This window comes from Salvelinus alpinus, chromosome 2 (assembly GCF_045679555.1).
Source record: "Salvelinus alpinus chromosome 2, SLU_Salpinus.1, whole genome shotgun sequence".
In the NCBI taxonomy this organism is placed as follows: Eukaryota; Metazoa; Chordata; class Actinopteri; order Salmoniformes; family Salmonidae; genus Salvelinus; species Salvelinus alpinus.
Window position 1 is genome coordinate 68,085,433 of NC_092087.1, and position 18,878 is coordinate 68,104,310.

General features: G+C 41.2%; 1 protein-coding gene across 1 annotated transcript in view; it reads right to left on the minus strand.

Annotated features, from left to right (window-relative positions):
- Positions 1–11,964: 11,964 nt before the first annotated feature.
- LOC139567522 (voltage-dependent calcium channel gamma-4 subunit-like) overlaps positions 11,965–18,878 on the minus strand; it is a 31,230-nt gene continuing 24,316 nt past the window's right edge. Inside the window, exons 2-4 of the mRNA XM_071388850.1 lie at positions 16,090–16,173; positions 15,094–15,234; positions 11,965–14,389 (exon numbers count right to left, since the gene is read on the minus strand). Coding sequence (XP_071244951.1) covers positions 13,854–14,389; positions 15,094–15,234; positions 16,090–16,173 — 761 coding nt within the window. The 3' untranslated portion in view covers positions 11,965–13,853. The remainder of the gene's footprint in view (positions 14,390–15,093; positions 15,235–16,089; positions 16,174–18,878) is intronic.

The window sequence follows — 18,878 nt, forward strand, 5'->3', positions numbered from 1 at the left end:
GAAGCCGATGAGAGCAATTGGGTGGGAATGACAGCATAATTATGCCATTTTCTTAGGCATAATTGAGTCCATCAATGGACAGATGAGACTCGTGGTTTTGTCCAAAAGGAGTAAACAGGGCTTCTCCTTTGAGCACTTCGTATGCTGTACAAAATGTTTCAGGAAGTCAACAAAGTGCACATCTTTCATCCACCCAGAGGGATTTTCCCCTATGGAGGTATACTATTCCCTGTGGCTGAGACAGCACAGGCCAGTGTGACGAGGGTTCCCCTTTCAGCGGAGGTCAGTGACCCTACTTGTTTGACTCCACGTCTGCCCACCACTTTGTCAGGTTTGTCAGTGGTCACCCCAGTTTCATCAACATTCCATATGTCTCCTGGTCCAAATTGATATCTCTGTAGCACTTCTGATACATTGTCGAAGAAGGCATTAACATTTTCTCTGTTGAAGCTACTTGCCATGGCAAGGCTAGTTGCCTCTGGTTTTGTCAGCGATAGCGTTGGGTGCCGCTTTAAGAAGCCTGTAAACCACTCCGAGCTGGCCTTTTCTTTTTCTGCCCACATTGGCGTGAACTTCAGCTGGTGTGCCACAGCAAACTGGTAGGCAAGTCTTCTGACCTCACTTGGCGACAGACCAAAATAAATGTCAGCTGACCCAGTAGTATACTGAACAAGCTGCATCTCCAAATCAGGTGAAAAAACCTGCCGTGGCTTTATATAGCCACCCGCTGTTGTTGGAGTGGCTCTGACTTTCAACTTCTTCTCTGGTAACCTTTTGACAATACCGAGTCAGAGTACGGTCATTTATGTCAAAATCCTTAGCTGTACTCCTGATTTGATTTGTTCTGCAACTTCACCTGCCTCACTGCCTTTAACATCATGCTAGGTGGTGTACGGTACCTTCTTTCTTTTATCATTTCTAACCATCCTTCCTTCCTTCCTTCCTTCCTTCCTTCCTTCCTTCCTTCAAAAACACATTTCCTCATTGCAATTACATATTCATTACAGGCGTATTACGCCCACCTCCCTGTCTACTATCCTTGTTGCCACAAGGCAAATCATAACACCACACTAAATTCATGACACTGTATGAAGTAGTGTGTGTGGATATACTGTCTCATACAGTAGGCATGTCATGTTTTAGTAGACACACACACACACATGCCAGAGCCTGTCTGGTGTAGTCCAGGGATATGTCTGCTGCTCTAAACTATACCTATATATACTAATCCATTTACAGTAACATTTAATACTATTATCAGAGCTGATTACACAGTATCACAATGTTTTTTGAGCATGTGCTATGTGCCTATGGATACCGGAGCAAGTTGTCACATGTGAAGACCTGACCCAAGGTCATTGAGACAACTTGCCCCAAACTGACATGTGTGCTAATGTTGACTAAAACTCAAGGTTAGCTCAACATAGGACTGCAGCTAAAGTATCCAAAGGCATGTTATTGTCTCCTCTACTCAGTGCAAAATTATCATTTTGAACATTTATACCTAAAGAAAGTTGTATTGCATAAAATGTAAAGTGCCATTGTTTTACTTTTGAAGGGGAACAATGAGAAACTTGTGCTCACCTCAGATTAGAGTGACCTTGACCACATGTGAACAGGAAGTTGAACATGTAGTCACTCAAAGTAGCTATTTGGTTTTTGAGATAGCACCTCTAGTGTTGGAGGTATGAACAGTTTGACAACTTATCCATGTGACTTACCTCACTCTCCCCTACTTTTTACTCCCATATTTTCCCTGAAACAAAAAGTACTTGTTTAATTTCAAATGCTCAGGTAGGAAAGCAATATGGTCCAATTCACGTACCTATCAATATAACACGTTGCCATCGCTACTGCCTCTGATTTGGCGGACTCAATAAACACAAATACTGCGTTTGCAAATGATGGAGTGTGTGCCCCTGTCTGTCCTTTGCTGTGTCTGGGGACGAGTAAAAGTGACTGGAGCTGGGCAAACAATTTCCAGAAAAATCATCCCGACATAGTAAGTGAGAATTAGTGCAATTGCATCATTTAACACACAACACGTGATAAATGTGTCCAAGAAACACTACAAATTCCCCTTGTCAAACAAGCCAAGTAGGCAGCACAAGTTAAAACCCGCATGCAACAACACCGCTGACAAAACAAGCTGACCTTCCAAGTTCGACAGTAAACAAACATGATTAAATACACATCATAGGAGGCGCGTGAGTTTCATGTTTGGGGTAGCAGCTCAACCCGAACTAGAATACATTTATTGTAATCTAATCTGGGCCTACGAAAAGGGGAGACACATTGTACAACATGACATCCATCTAGACAGGAGGAGGAAAGTATCGTCCTAAACTTTCCAGTGGCACTGACTCGCCCAATGAAGACAGTGAATATGCAGTGAATATGCGCACTCACCGGGGATCTGTCCGACGCTCTCCACTAGTGCCAAGAGATTAGTCCTGGTGTAGCCTACTAATGGGAATAAACTACAGTACGTTTTTACAATGTGATTTTCTGGATTTTTGTTTTAGATTCCGTCTCTCACAGTTGAAGTGTACCTATGATAAAAATGACCGACCTCTACATGCTTTGTAAGTAGGAAACACTGCCGATTTTGCAGGTTATCAGATACTTGTTCTCCCCACGTGTGTGTGTGTGTGTGTGTGTGTGTGTGTGTGTGTGTGTGTGTGTGTGTGTGTGTGTGTGTGTGTGTGTGTGTGTGTGTGTGTGTGTGTGTGTGTGTGTGTGTGTGTGTGTGTGTGTGTGTGTGTGTGTGTGTGTGTGTGTGTGTGTGTGTGTGTGTGTGTGTGTGTGTGTGTGTGTGCGTGCGTACGTACAGCACTTTAGAAGTAAAATTGTTTAACTAGTAGCATTTCACACTTTAGTTGTTCTTATTACACTGATAAATTAACAATGAAAAACATTTGTAATGTGTAACGTGTAATTCAAAGTACAACATTATTAGATTGGAAAACATGTATGTACGTACGTACATACATACATACATACATACATACATACATACATACATACATACGCTTAATATAAGGAATTTGAAGTATTTTTACTTTTCAAGTATGACAATTTAGTACTTTTTCCACCACGGTACTTAAGTACATTTAAAACTAGATCGTTTAAGGCTTGTAGTATTTTACTAGGTGACTTATCTTTAGTCATTTTCTATTAAGGCCTCTTTATTCAGGTATTTGAGTACTTTTTTCCACCATTACCCAGGATAATTTTCTGCAGTTTAAGTTGATTTATAATATGATGATTTTCCTTTTATTTAGCTTATTCACATTTGTTGATGTTTTCCAATCTAATAATGTTGTACTTTGAATTACACGTTACACATTACAAATGTTTTTCATTGTTAATTTATCAGTGTAATAAGAACAACTAAAGTGTGAAATGCTACTAGTTAAACAATTTTACTTCTAAAGTGCTGCTCCCACCACAAGTGCTTTGCAAGTAGCCTGTTGTAACATTGGCTGAAAAGATGCCTTGGTCAATCAAGTTAACCTTTACATGGCTAATTACAATAGCCAATGTGGTTAATGAGTAGAAGTCTATTTGTAAAAGTTTACTTGAAAAACATAAATACACTTTATTTGTAAAGAAAGTACAGGAATTCTAATTCAAAAACCATTTCATTGATGATGCTAGTATACTAATAATACAATGACGTTGTTTGGTCAACTACATCAAACATTTACAGTGAATTTGAATTTTAGTATACTTCTAATTTATTAGAAATATACATAAAATGTACTTAAGATGTATTCAAAGTATATTTGTTGTTCTCTTTATCTAATATACTAAGAATATAAGTACAAAAAAAGTGTCCCAATTTAGATAATTTTATGCATTTAATATACATACAGTTGATGTCGGAAGTTTACATACACTTAGGTTGGAGTCATTAAAACTCGTTTTTCAACTACTCCACAAATTTCTTGTTAACAAACTATAGTTTTGGCAAGTCGGTTAGGACATCTACTTTGTGCATGACACAAGTAATTTTTCCAACAATTGTTTACAGACAGATTATTTCACTGTATCACAATTCCAGTGGGTCAGAAATTTTCAAGGCCTACCTTCAAATTCAGTGCCTCTTTGCTTGACATCATGGGAAAATCAAAAGAAATCAGCCAAGACTGCAGAAAAACAATTGTAGACCTCCACAAGTCTGGTTCATCCTTGGGAACAATTGACTCCAGCTATGTCAGGAGGAATGGGCCAAAATTCACCCAACTTATTGTGGGAAGCTACCCGAAACGTTTGACCCAAGTTAAACAATTTAAAGGTAATACTATCAAATAATAATTGAGTGTATGTAAACTTCTGACCCACTGGGAATGTGATGAAAGAAATAAAAGCTGAAAAAAAAACATATCTTTACTATTATTCTGACATTTCACATTCTTAATGTAAAGTGGTGATCCTAACTGACCTAAAACAGGGAATTTTTACTAGGATTAAATGTCAGGAATTGTGAAAAACTGAGTTTAAATGTATTTGGCTAAGGTGTATGTAAACTTCTGACTTCAACTGTAAATACTAATAAAGTTAATATTAAATGTATATAAAATATATTTATTAAATGTTAAATATACTTTAGCGTCTTTATCACAGATACTTAAATATATTAATGAAGTATGATTTAAGTATATTTAAATATGTATTTTTCTGCTTGGTTTGTGATGGAGTCTATTGCTAACACTTAGAAAGAACACCAGTCAGTCATTCCCACCCTGCCGCTGTCTTACTGACAGTTGTGGCTGCTTTGCGTGATGTATTGTTGTCTCTACCTTCTTGCCCTTTGTGCTGTTGTCTGTGCCCAATAATGTTTGTACCATGTTTTGTGCTGCTGCCATGTTGTGTTGCTACCATGTTGTTGTCATGTTGTGTTGCCACCATGCTGTGTTTGTTGCCTTGCTATGTTGTCGTCTTTGGTCTCTCTTTATGTAGTGTTGTCTCTCTTGTCGTGATGTGTGTTTTGTCATATTTCATTTTTTAAATATTTAATCCCAGGCCCCCGTCATTGTAAATAAGAATGTGTTCTTAACTGACTTGCCTAGTTAAATAAAATAATAAAAAATAAATAAAAAATATGTTTTAACAGCAACAGTTCAGATTTGTTTACGATGTTTCTGTGGCTGAAATAGAGACTAATCCGCAAATTTGAAAACATGTTCCCATACTTTTGGCCATGTAGTCTATTTAAATTCACAGAATACATTTATAGCAAATTTTTTGTTGAAGACTTCATGTTAGTATTTTTCATGAAGCACAAAAAGCATTGTTATGATTGAAACAATTGTTGTATTCAACACATTGAAACCAGACACATACTACAGTATGAAGTATTGACTCCAAAAATATTTTTTGGGCTTGTTCTCCTAGTCTCTGAAACTGATCCTTTTATTATACTATCTACAAATCTCCACTTTTTTAGTTGTTTTTCATTGTTCTTAAAGTTGAGGGAGAAGGGAGAAGGAAAAGGAGAGATTTCATTTTAGTACAGCAAACTTCTTTGTATGTTAATTTCTAAACCAAAACACAAAAGAGAGGGCAAGGAAGCGTTCAACCACACTTTCAGATTTGGTATCAATTACAGTAGAACAGTGTCTGATATTTCACCTTCTGAAACAATACAGTCCTCAAACATAATTAGATGAATAAACATGTTTTACCCTCACACATGGATGTATTCTACATTCTGATTAGGAACAGAACGCTAGGGGCTTGAACTCCCACTATGAGAAATGTCTGCCATTTTGATAATGAGGATTCAAGCTTTTAAGAAGGAAAAATGTAGTGGGATGGCAGTGTTTTTTTTCCTCCAGTTCTGTGTTTGATCTCTTTTGAGTATTCAGATAATATCTTGGAACTATAAATCTGGATGAGCACAACTCTTTGGTGATCTCAACTCAATAAAATCATGTTTCAGACAGTGAAAATGACTTTTTTGTTCAGACACTTGGAATCATATACAATACATATTTTAGAGGGAGGCCTGACAGAGATTTCAGTGGATTGATGTTGTGTGTCCCTGCACTAAGAATGAGCCTTAAAGACAAAAAGCCTGGCAGATGATAGAGCTACTCTCATTCATTCTGTATCTCATTTACATGCACGTGCACAAACACACACACACACACACAATTGGTGTAAATGGTTTACCAAGGCAGCATCACCACATACACCGCTCCCGAGTGGCGTAACGGTCTAAGGCACGGCATCTCAGTGCAAGAGGTGTCACTACAGTCCCTGGTTCGAATCCAAGCTGTATCACATCCAGCCGTGATTGAGAGTCCCATAGGCCGGCGCACAATTGGCACCAGCGTCGTCCGGGGTAGGCCGTCATTGTAAATAAGAATTTGTTCTTAACTGACTTGCCTAGTTAAAGGTTAAATTAAAAAATTTACTTTCATGTGCCCCAATAGAGTTTTCAGAGATTAGCCAAAATAAGGCCTGTAATATTATCTTCCCGGAATAACATTACATTAAAGTAGCACTGGCTGTTACCAAGACGATGGCAGACATCAATACCTACATTGAGAGAGGAAAAACATCAAGCGGATGGACACTCTTTTCTCCCTGTTCAACCACGACTACTGCCTGTTCTCCCACGACTGCGTGGCCAAATATGACTTCAACACCATCAAGTTTGCTGATGACACGACGGTGGTAGGCCTAATCACCGACGGCGATAAGAGTCTTGGCACCGCCCTTGACCGCAAAAGCGCTACAGAAGGTGGTGTGGACGGCCCAGTACATCACTGGGGCCGAACTCCCTGCCATCCAGGACCTCTATATCAGTCTGTCAGAGGAAGTTCCGAAAGATTGCCAATGACTTCTGCCACCCAAGCCATAGACTGCCGGACGGTATCAGAGTGAACAAACGGTACCAGAGCATTGATTCTCAGACCAACAAACTCTGAGACAGCGTCTACCCCCAATCCAGAAGACTGCTAAATAGCCATAAGACTGCTAAATAGTTAATTAAAATGGTTACCCATTCTATCTGCGCTGACGCTTTGCACACTCACAAGACTATACAGTATAAACACTATACTCACACACTACACTGACACTCACACAAAACCATTCACATACACTACATACGCACACATACTTTTGTCTATGGAGATTACGTGGCTTTGTACTCGATTTTATACACCTGTCTGCAACGGGTGTGGCTGAAATAGCCGAATCCACTAATTTGAAGGTGTGTCCACATACTTTTGTGTGTATATACAGTGCATTCAGACCCCTTGACTTTTTCCACATTTTGTTACAGCCTTATTCTAAAATGGATTAAATAGTTTTTTTCCTCATCAATCTACAAAAAATAAATATTACATTTACATAAGTATTCAGACCTTTACTCAGTACTTTGTTGAAGCACCTTTGGCAGTGATTACAGCCTCGAGTCTTCTTGGGTATGACGCTACGAGCTTGGCACACCTGTATTTGGGGAGTTTCTCCCATTCTTCTCTGCAGATCCTCTCAAGCTCTGTCAGGTTGGATAGGGAGCGTCGCTGCACAGCTATTTTCAGGTCTCTCCAGAGATGTTCGATCGGGTTCAAGTCTGGCCTCTGGCTGGACCACTCAAGGACATTGAGTCTGCGTTGTCTTGGCTGTGTGCTTAGTCATTGTCAGGTTGGAAGATGAACCTCTGGAGCAGGTTTTCATCAAGGATCTCTGTTCTTTGCTACGTTCATCTTTCCCTCGATCCTGACTAGTCTCCCAGTCCCTGCCGCTAAAAAACATCCCCACAGCATTATGCTGGCACCACCATGCTTCCCCGTAGGGATGGTGCCAGGTTTCCTCCAGAAGTGACACTTGGCATTCAGGCCAAAGAGTTGAACATTGGTTTCATCAGAGCAGAGAACTTCAAGCGGGCGGTCATGTGACCTTTACTGAGGAGGCGCTTCCGTCTGGCCACTCTACCATAAAGGCCTGATTTGGTGGAGGGCTGCAGAGATGGTTGTCTTACTGGAAGGTTCTTCCATCTCCACAGTGGAACTCTGGAGCTCTGTCAGAGTGACCATCGGGTTCTTGGTCACCTCCCTGACCAAGGCCCTTCCCCCCCGATTGCTCAGTTTGGCCGGGCGGCCAGCTCTAGGAAGAGTCTTGGTGGTTACAAACTTCTTCCATTTAAGAATGGAGGCCGCTGTGTTCTTGGGGACCTTCAATGCTGCATATGTTTTTTGGTACCCTTCCCCAGATCTGTGCCTCGACACAATCCTGTCTCGGAGCTCCACGGACAAATCCTTTGACCTCATGGCTTGGTTTTTGCACTGTCAACTGTGGGACCTTATATAGAAAGGTGTGTGCCTTTCCAATCATGTCCAATCAATTGAATATACCACAGGTGGACTCCAATCAAGTTGTAGAAACATCAAGGATAATCAATGGAAACATGCACCAGAGCTCAATTTCGAGTCTTATACTATAGCAAAAGGGTCTGAGTATGTATGCAAATAAGGTATTTGTTTTTGATTTTTCATAAAATTTGCAAATATATCTAAAAACCGGTTTTCGCTTTGTCCATATTGGGTATTGTGTGTAGATTGATGAGAAAATAAATATTTCAATAATTTTAGAATAAGGCTGTAACGTAACAAAATGTGGAAAAAGTCAACGTGTCTGATTACTTTCCGAATGCATTGTATAGTGTATCTACCTCAAATACCTCATACCCCTGCACAGTGATATGGTATTGGTACTCCCTGTATATAGCTTAATTATTGTGTATCTTGTTACTATTTTTATTTTTATATACAGTATTTTATTTATTTTTTTATATATTTTTTTTACTCTACATCGTTGGGAAGGACTCTCTTCTTGAAGTATACCAAAATCATTAGCGGGAAGCTGTTAAGAAATAAACAAAAAATATACAGTGCAAAGCATGTTATGGTGATAGCCATGGACCAAGGTTAAAATAAAGAGGTTAAAGTAAATAATGATTGAAAGTTCATGATAAAAAATTTAATAAAGCTGTCTATCAATGTGAAGTTCAAATTAAAAACTAACATGGAAAAGGTTGATGATTAAATGTGTTCCTAAGAGGACTGCCGTTCACTGTTTTGTCGGTCATCTTATCCTCAATTGCTATGAGACAGACCCAGACCAATCGTTCAACATAGTGCAGAGGTACTGTCACACAGTAGCTAGCTAACTGCTAAGTCATTGGCCAAGTGGAACACAAAATCCTGTTATTTCTGTCTCTATTAGAGGGGGAAGAAAATCACTGGCGCACACTGGAGAACAAGCTTAGTTTTATCATGGATGAAACTATCGGTGGTGAGGGGAGAGAATTGTTCAAATTCATGGCTGATGAACAGAACAGGATGTATGTTCAGTGGACCATTATTGCATAACAAAGGCATCATATTCTGTCTCCACAAGTCGTGAGTAACAACTAGCAAAGGAAGCAGCAGAACCATGCAACCAACCCTGGTGATTTAAACACGCATAGTCACCTGAAACGACAGAGTCACCAATAATCACCTAATGAAATAAATCAAAATGGCCACTAAAAATAAACACCAGAAGAACAACCGTGACAACGACGAGACAGCCTATAGGGAGGAAGTCAGAGACCTGGCCGGGTGGTGCCAGAATAACAACCTATCCCTCAACGTAACCAAGACTAAGAGATTATTGTGGACTACAGGAAAAGGAGGACCGAGCACGCCCCCATTCTCATCGACGGGGCTGTAGTCGAGCAGGTTGAGAGCTTCAAGTTCTTTGGTGTCCACATCAACAACAAACTAGAATTGTCCAAACACACCAAGACAGTCGTGAAGAGAGCACGACAAAGCCTACTAAAAGGAAACTAAAAAGGTTTGGCATGGGTCCTGAGATCCTCAAAAGGTTCTACAGCTGCAACATCGAGAGCATCCTGACTGGTTGCATCACTGCCTGACATGGCAACTGCTCGGCCTCTGACCGCAAGGCACTACAGAGGGTAGTGCGTACGTCCCAGTACATCACTGGGGCTAAGCTGCCTGCCATCCAGGACCTCTACACCAGGCGGTGTCAAAGGAAGGCCCTAAAAATAGTCAAAGACCCCAGCCACCCCAGTCATGGACTGTTCTCTCTACTACCGCATGGCAAGCGGTACCGGAGTGCCAAGTCTAGGACAAAAAGGCTTCTCAACAGTTTTTAGCCCCAAGCCATAAGACTCCTGAACAGGTAATCAAATGGCCACCCGGACTATTTGCATTGTGTGGCCCCCCCAACCTCTCTTTTTACGATGCTGCTACACTCTGTTTATCATATATGCATAGTCACTTTAACTATACATTCATGTACATGCTACCTCAATTGGGCCGACCAACCAGTGCTCCCGCACATTGGCTAACCGGGCTATCTGCATTGTGTCCCACCCACCACCCGCCAACCTCTCTTTTACGCTACTGCTACTCTGTTCATCATATATTCATAGTCACTTTAACCATATCTACATGTACACACTACCTCAAATCAGCCTGACTAACAGGTGTCTGTATGTAGCCTCGCTACTTTTATAGCCTTGCTACTGTATATAGCCTGTCTTTTTACTGTTTTATTTCTTTACCTAACTATTGTTCACCTAATACCTTTTTTGCACTATTGGTTAGAGCCTGTAAGTAAGCGTTTCACTGTAAGGTCTAAACCTGTTATATTCAGCGCACGTGACAAATAAACTTTGATTTGAATCTAACACAAGGATCCAATGAAGGAATGAGTCAGGTGAACTCTAAATGAACTCCGGTGATGTAATAGGCGTATTACCCAATTCCCTTATAAAGTCTCCAGTTGGGGAGGAGAGATATTGGAGTATGTTAGTAGACTCACGCTTGGAGTGACTTGATGTTGATTCCCTTCATTCGCACCCTGTGGATGCTCGTAATGTCTTAATGCCTTTCGTGCTGCCACAGAATGGAGCATTACAGGACTATCAAGCCTGCCTCATTAGCTCAATGTGAGGGGGAACTGAACACCATGAACAATGTGGCGTAAAGGAAGTTGACTCTGAATAGGGGCCTTTTTAAGCCTTGTTCACACTGCAAGCCTTAATGATCAAATCCGTTTTAGAATATTGACGGTCCAAACAGCAAGTTACCAAATCAGATGTGTGTGTGTTCAGACAGAAGTAATTTGCTGACATGGCTATGCTAGTTGTCATAGTAACAATGGGTGTGTGTGCAGTGGTGTAGGCTGATTGGCGGTGGTGCTCCTACTTCCGATCACTCAGAAGTTATGTAGCAAGTTAAAGTGACAACAATGCCAGCCATGGATGTTTCCCAGTTGCTTTGCATGTTCAAAATCATAGTGTAAGAACAGGATCCAACTTTCAAAACGAGTCCTTTTTCGCTAGCCACAGCAGTCAACTAGCTAGCTAGCTAGCGGTTTAGCTCTCTAGCACATTCACTCATTTGTTTGTAAACAGTTAACTAGCTAGTTGGCCACCACATGTTCTTGTCAAACTGTCAACAGAGTAGCTAGCAAGAAGCAAGATATTCCAAATAACAGTCTAAAACCCACTTGAGGGCAAATAAATCAGATTTGACCGTTCAGACACAAGTCGCATGGCCAGGAATCAGATTTCTATCTGACTTCAAACCCCCTACAGAGGTGGTTAGAAATGTGGCTTGAACTATCCAATTCCATGTGCTTTTGGGCTGTTCAGAAAATAACATATTCAAGTAGGGGATGCACAGGGGGTTGAGTCACTTCAAACTGCCAATGTGAACAAGGCTTTAGTTTTCCAACACATAAGGGAATGACATTTTCTCAAGATGCTGATCCAAGGTAAGTTTAGAGTTTTATCCCCTCATGGTTAAGGTCAGGATTTTGATGCTAGATCTGTTCCTATGGGCAACTTCTACATGGAACTTGCCATACACACAGTCCTCCACAGAAGTACATGATTAATATGTAGATTCATAAACAACAAGACACAGCCTACAGTGTGATCTCAGCTCTATTTGTGGACACTGATGACAGCCTTTATGGCATTAGATAAGATATAACATAAATGCTTTTATGTAATATACCTAATAGGTAATACTTCATAAGGGTGTAAATGAGTCAATACCAACACATCTTCCCTGAGCAAAATTGAAATTAAACTAACACTCAATAAAGACAATGTACATTTGATTGAAATAAATCTACTATTTATATTGATTGGAATGTTATTCATGAAAAGGAGTTCAGTATTTCCATACATCCCCTTACTTATTTTCAATCTACAAAAGGGTTAGTATTTTAATAATTACTAATAGGAAGAGTATGGCAGTGGGTCAGATAATAGTACAAACATACGTAGCATACAGGTACACCAGTTCCCTCCAATACAAAGACCACAGAGGATAGATAGATGAGTATCACATGACAGTTGGAGGGAAGGATTAGAGTCACAAAATTCCAGAAAGTTTACCAAAATCCCCAGGTTTTAGAAGAACATTTGCTATCTAGAACCGAAAAGGGTTCTTCAGCTGTCCCCATATGGGAACCCTTTAAATAACCCTTTTTAGTTCCAGGTAGAACCTTTTTGGGTTTAATGTATACTGAACAAAAATATAAAACGCAACAATTTACGATTTTACTGAGTTACAGTTCATATAAGGAAATCAGCTAATTGAAATAAATTCATTAGACCCTAATCTATGGATTTTACATCACTGGGGCACAGGCATGGGTTGGCCTGGGAGGGAATAGGCCCAACCACTGGGGAGCCAGGCCCAGCCAATTAGAATTAGTTTTACCCCACAAAAGGGCTTTATTACAGACAGAAATACTCCTCAATTTCATCAGCTGTCCAGGTGGCTGGTCTCAGATGATCCCGCAGGTGAAGAAGCCGGATGTGGAGGTCATGGACTGACATGGTCTGCAGTTATGAGGCCAGTTGGACGTACTGCCAAATTCTCTAAAACGTTGGAGGTGGCTTATGGTAGAGAAATTAACATTAAATCCTCTGGCAACAGCTCTGGGGGACATTCCTGCAGTCCACATGCCAATTGCACACTTCCTCAAAACTTGAGACATCTGTGGCATTGTGTTGTTTGACAAACTGCACATTTTAGAGTGGCCTTTTATTGTGTCCAGCACAAGGTGCACCTGTGTAATGAGCATGCTGTTTAATCAGCTTCTTGATGTGCCACACCTGTCAGGAGGATGGATTATCTTGGCAAAGGAGAAATGTTCACTAACTGGGATGTCAAATTTGTGCACAACATTTTAGAGAAATAAGCTTTTTGTGCACTTGGAACATTTCTGGGATCTTTTATGTTCATATTTTTATTCAGTTTGGAATCCTGTCCAAAAGAGTTCTACCCGGAACCAAATAAGGGTTCTACCTGGAACCAAAAAAGGGTTCTCCTACCCTTAATCAGAATATTTAAAGTGTGTTGAAAGTGTATAGCACCAGTTACAATGGCAAAACCCCTCAAGTGAGTTTTATCACTTGACAACATCAAAACAACAAGATATGACTACCATTTGTTGAGGGGTATGCAAAACACTATCATGTATCACAAAAGCATTGCTACTAAAGGTCTGGGTTTCTGTAGTCTTTTTTTAAATGGACTTATATTAGCTTTACCAAAGGTTTTCGTAATAAACCTTGGGTAATGTTCCATTTCTCCTCCACATCCAAACGAAGACAGACAGCAATTTGTTATACCAAAGAAAAGAGCACACTCCATCATATGAACTATGACCTTTCAACATGGAAGATGGTCTAGGAATTGTAGTTGCAACAATGATCCTGGATCTTGTGCTGTCCAGCTGTTTCCTTTACCGTTTTGTGAAGTCTCCTGTATCCTACCAAGTTCAGAGATGCATTCCAACTCTCACACGGGAGTCGTTCTCCTGTTCACACCCTCCTTCAGATCTTTCTGGAAGCAATTGTGGACCTGCAGGAAGCTTGAGTCACGCTCTGGACTACAGTACCCAGCTATCCCACTTTTCATAGTGTCCCTGCTGAGGGCGTACATGGAGATCCCACCCATGGGCATCCCAAAGCTTGCTCCACTTCCTACGCCTGCTCCCCCTCCCATCTTCACCCCGACGGGTGAGGTCTCTCGGGACGGGTCGGTGGAGCGGGAACTGGAACGTCGCCGCCGGTAACGGTAACTAGGGATACGGGAGTAGGGCGAGGTGGTTTTGATGAACTCACGCCTCGCCCGGCACCGCGTCTCCTTGTTCTTCTCAATGTAGATGTTGACAGCGAGAACGCCGACGGACTCGGCCACGATGAAGGACAGAGCTCCGAAGTAGAAAGACCAGCCGTATCCATAGCTGCCCTTATTGTTCTCGTCCTTCTTGTCGCTGGGGTCACCGGCATTACTGGAGATGTAGACGATGATGCCGATGATGTTGCTTAGACCTGAGGAGATACATAAAGAAAGAGGTAGAAATGAGAGGTGCTACGGCCTCCCGGGTGGCGCAGTGGTCTAAGGCACTGCATCGCAGTGCTAGCTGCGCCACCAGAGATTCTGGGTTCGAGCCCAGACTCTGTCGCAGCCGACCGCGACCGGGAGGTCCATGGGGCGGCGGACAATTGGCCCAGCGCCGTCCGGGTTAGGGAGGATTTGGCCGGCAGGGATATCCTTGTCTCATCGCGCACTAGCGACTCCTGTGGCGGGCCGGGTGCAGTGCATGCTGACCAGGTCGCTAGGTGTACGGTGTTTCCTCCGACACATTGGTGCGGCTGGCTTCCGGATTGGATGTGCGCTGTGTCAAGAAGCAGTGCGGCTTGGTTGGGTTGTGTTTCGGAGGACGCATGACTCTCGACCTTCGCCTCTCCCGAGCCCGTACGGGAGTTGCAGCGATGAGACAAGACAGTAACTACTACCAATTGGATACCACGAAATTGGGGAGAAAAAGGGGGGTAAAATAATAAAAAGAGAAAAAGTTTAAAAAAGAAATGAGAGGTGCTTGTAGGGCCTTGCCCATACAGTAGCTTAGTGATTTCAAAAGTACATACAGTATATGTAAAATTAGTGGGTAATCTCTACTCCAAGGCAATGCTAAATATGCAGGAAATCGCCGCCATTGCAATATTATTAATAGCTGTGTGACGTCACCTACCTGCAGCCACAAACAGGATGCCGGCGCTGAGCAGGATGTTGTTCCTACTGCTGTAGATCCTCCCAGCCCCGACACACAGTCCTCCCAGCAACAACAAGATGTTGCTCAGGATGGGGAAGAGGCTGGAGGCCCGCACTATACCTGTATAGTACACAGCAGTTAGGATGGTTAGTATGTTTGCAACGTTAGCATGACTACAACATTAGTATGTTTAGGATGATTAGCATGTTTCAGCATTAGCATGTCTAGCATCGTCACTAACTCACTATCTCTGTACATTTTCTGCTGTTATTGCATTATGGATGTACAGAGAAGTGTGCTAGTACTTTTAACAGTATTGTTAATGCCCCATTTTGGCTGCTATTGCATTACATGCATGTAGCCAAATGTAAAGGACTAGACATTTTTGGCATCATCACTAACATACAGTTAAAACTATGACACGAGCCGTTTTTTCTTAGTTTTTCGCATCGTTTTATAAATGTATTTTTGTAAGATGGTTACCAACACACAGCAGGCCAAGTGCTAGCAGTGGTTAAATTTCTATTTACTTTTGATACTTACGTACAGTATATTTAAAACCAAATACTTTTAGACTTACTCAAGTAGTATTTTAACTGGGTGACTTTAACTTGAGTCATTTTCTATTTACGTAACTTTACTTTTACTCAAGTATGGAAATTGGGTACTTTTTTCCACCACTGACGGCTCTATATAAACCCAGCACTTACGCCATTGGTCTCTCTCTCTCCATAGCTCCAATTACTGCCATGACATCATGCTGTTATGGACCAGGGCCAAGGGAGTATTGACAGATAAAGCACACCTTGTCCACTGACTACCATTGAGTATCTATGGGCAACCATTGAGTATCTATGGGCAACCATTGAGTATCTATGGGCAACCATTGAGTATCTATGGGCATTGTGTGCTTTTACACACAATGATAAAGGATGAAAAGACATCAGGATGTGGTGGCGGGAGACAAGCACTTACGTAAGATGTATTCTGAGCTGTCTGTGTCATAGTTGTTATCTTCTGGGAAGTGATTGATCCGAAGACAGCTTCCTTTGTTGATCCCTGTGGAGTCCAAAGAACCACAGAAAGTCTTGTTAGAAAAGAGTGCACACTTCACAGAGAAGGGTTCGAGACGTTGATTCCAGCTCGTGCAGGTTAGTGGACATTTGAAACATGGCTAATGGTTTTTATACAGTACCAGTCAAAAGCTTGGACACACCTACTCATTCAAGGGTTATTCTTTATTTTTACTATAATAGTGAAGACATTAAAACTATGAAATAACACATATGGAATCCTGTAGTAACCAAAAAAGTGATAAACAAATCAAAATATATTTGAGATTTGAGACTTTTCAAAGTAGCCAGCCTTTGCATTCTCTCATCCAGCTTCATGAGGTTGTCACCTGGAATGCATTTCATTTAACAGGTGTGCCTTGTTAAAAGGAATTTCTTTCCTTCGTAATGCGTTTGAGCCAATCAGTTGTGTTGTGACAAGGTAGGGGTGGTATACAGAAGATAGCCCTATTTGGTAAAAGACCAAGTCCATATTATGGCAAGACATTTACTCCTGAGGTGCTGACTTGCTGCACCCTCGACAACTACTGTGATTATTATTATTTGACCATGCTGGTCATTTATGAACATTTGAACATCTTGGCTATGTTCTGTTATAATCTCCACCTGGCACAGCCAGAAGAGGACTGGCCACCCCTCATAGCCTGGTTCCTCTCTAGGTTTCTTCCTAGGTTTTGGCCTTTCTAGGGAGTTTTTCCTAGCCGCCGTGCTTCTACACCTGCATTGCTTGCTGTTTGGGGTTTTAGGCTGGGTTTCTGTACAGCACTTCGAGATATCAGCTGATGTACGAAGGGCTATATAAATACATTTGAAAAATAAAATAAATTTGATTTGAAATAAGCAAAGAGAAATGACAGTCCATCATTATTAAGACATGAAGGTCAGTCAATGTAGAACATTTTAAGAACTTTAAAAGTTTCTTCAAGTGCAGTCGCAAAAACCATCAAACGCTATGATGAAACTGGCTCATGAGGACAGCCACAGAAAATTAAGACCCAGAGTTACCTCTGCTGCAGAGGATAAGTTCATTAGAATTACCAGACTCAAAGAAATGCTTCACAGAGTTCAAGTAACAGACATCAACATCAACTGTTCAGAGGAGACTGCGTGAATCAGGCCTTCATGGTCGAATTGCTGCAAAGAAACCCCTACTAAAGGACACCAATAAGGAGGAGAGACTTGCTTGGGCTAAGAAACCCAAGCAATGGACATTAGACTGGTGGAAATCTGTCCTTTGGTCTGATGAGTCCAAATTTGAGATTTTTGGTTCCAACCGCCCGTGTCTTTGTGAGACGCAACGTAGATGAACAGATGATCTCCGCATGTGTGGTTCCCACCGTGAAGCATGGAGGAAGAGGTGTGATGGTGCTTTGCTGGTGACACTGTCAGAGATTTATTTAGAATTCAAGGCACACTTAACCAGCATCGTTACCACAGCATTCTGCAGCGATACGCCACCCCATCTGGTTTGCGCTTAACGGGACTATAATTTGTTTTTCAACAGAACAATGACCCAAAACACACCTCCAGGCTGTGTAAGGGCTATTTGACCAAGAAGGAGAGTGATGGAGTGCTGCATCAGATGACCTGGCCTCCACAATCCCCCGACCTCAACCAAATTGAGATGGTTTGGGATGAGTCGGACTGCAGAGTGAAAGAAAAGCAGCCAACAAGTGCTCCGTATATGTGGGAACTCTTTCAAGACTGTTGGAAAAGCATTCCAGGTGAAGCTGGTTGAGAGAATGTCAAGAGTGTGCAGTGCTGTTATCAAGGCAAAGGGTGGCTACTTTGAAGAATATAAAATATATTTTGATTTATTAACACTTTTGTGGTTACAACATGATTACATATGTGTTGTTTCATGTCTTCACTATTATTCTACAATGTAGAAAATAGTAAAAAATTAAGAAAAGCCCTTGAATGAGTTGGTGTGTCCAAACTTTTGACTGGTACTAATATATATATATATATATATATATATATATATAACTCCAATTCAGCATTGATTCAGATTGTTTAATAGTCACATGTACAGAGTTGCAGGTGCGATTGCAGGGCACAGTGAAAATCTTATGCTTTGAGCTCCAACATGCAGGGGAGCAACAGGAGAAAGAATGTTCATAGGGGTAGCAGGTAAGGTAAGTGAGAGTTGAGACAACACTACACAACAACACTATACTAATCCAACAATGGTTGTACATGAACAATGTCTGCTCATTAGAAAAATATATTATGCCTCATGCCATGTCACAGTGGAAGTGAAGCTAAAATGGTTCCCAATACTCAATGCACTTCTGTGTTGAGCTGTAAAGGCACTCACTAAGTCTTAGAGATTGCAGTTTTGCTATACATTGGGGTTGCTTAATTGTCATAATTAAAAATGACAATACAAATTGATTGCCAAAGAAGAGATGCCAATTAGAATGCTGATTATTTTGTTACCCCACTGATTTTCATACAAAACAAACAATTTAACCTGTGAATTATTCATTTATTTAAAATTGTCAAATCTGCAAGGGACATTTTGTATTCTTGTGGTTAGGGTGTACCACAGTTAGACAGACAGTCCATTTTCAATATACACATCCCACCACTAGGGGCAGCAGCGGCCAGGCGATTTTAAGTGCCAACAGGGTTAAGAAAGAGTGATTGCTCAGAGGCAGGGGTTGAAACCAATTTTTTTCCCAATCA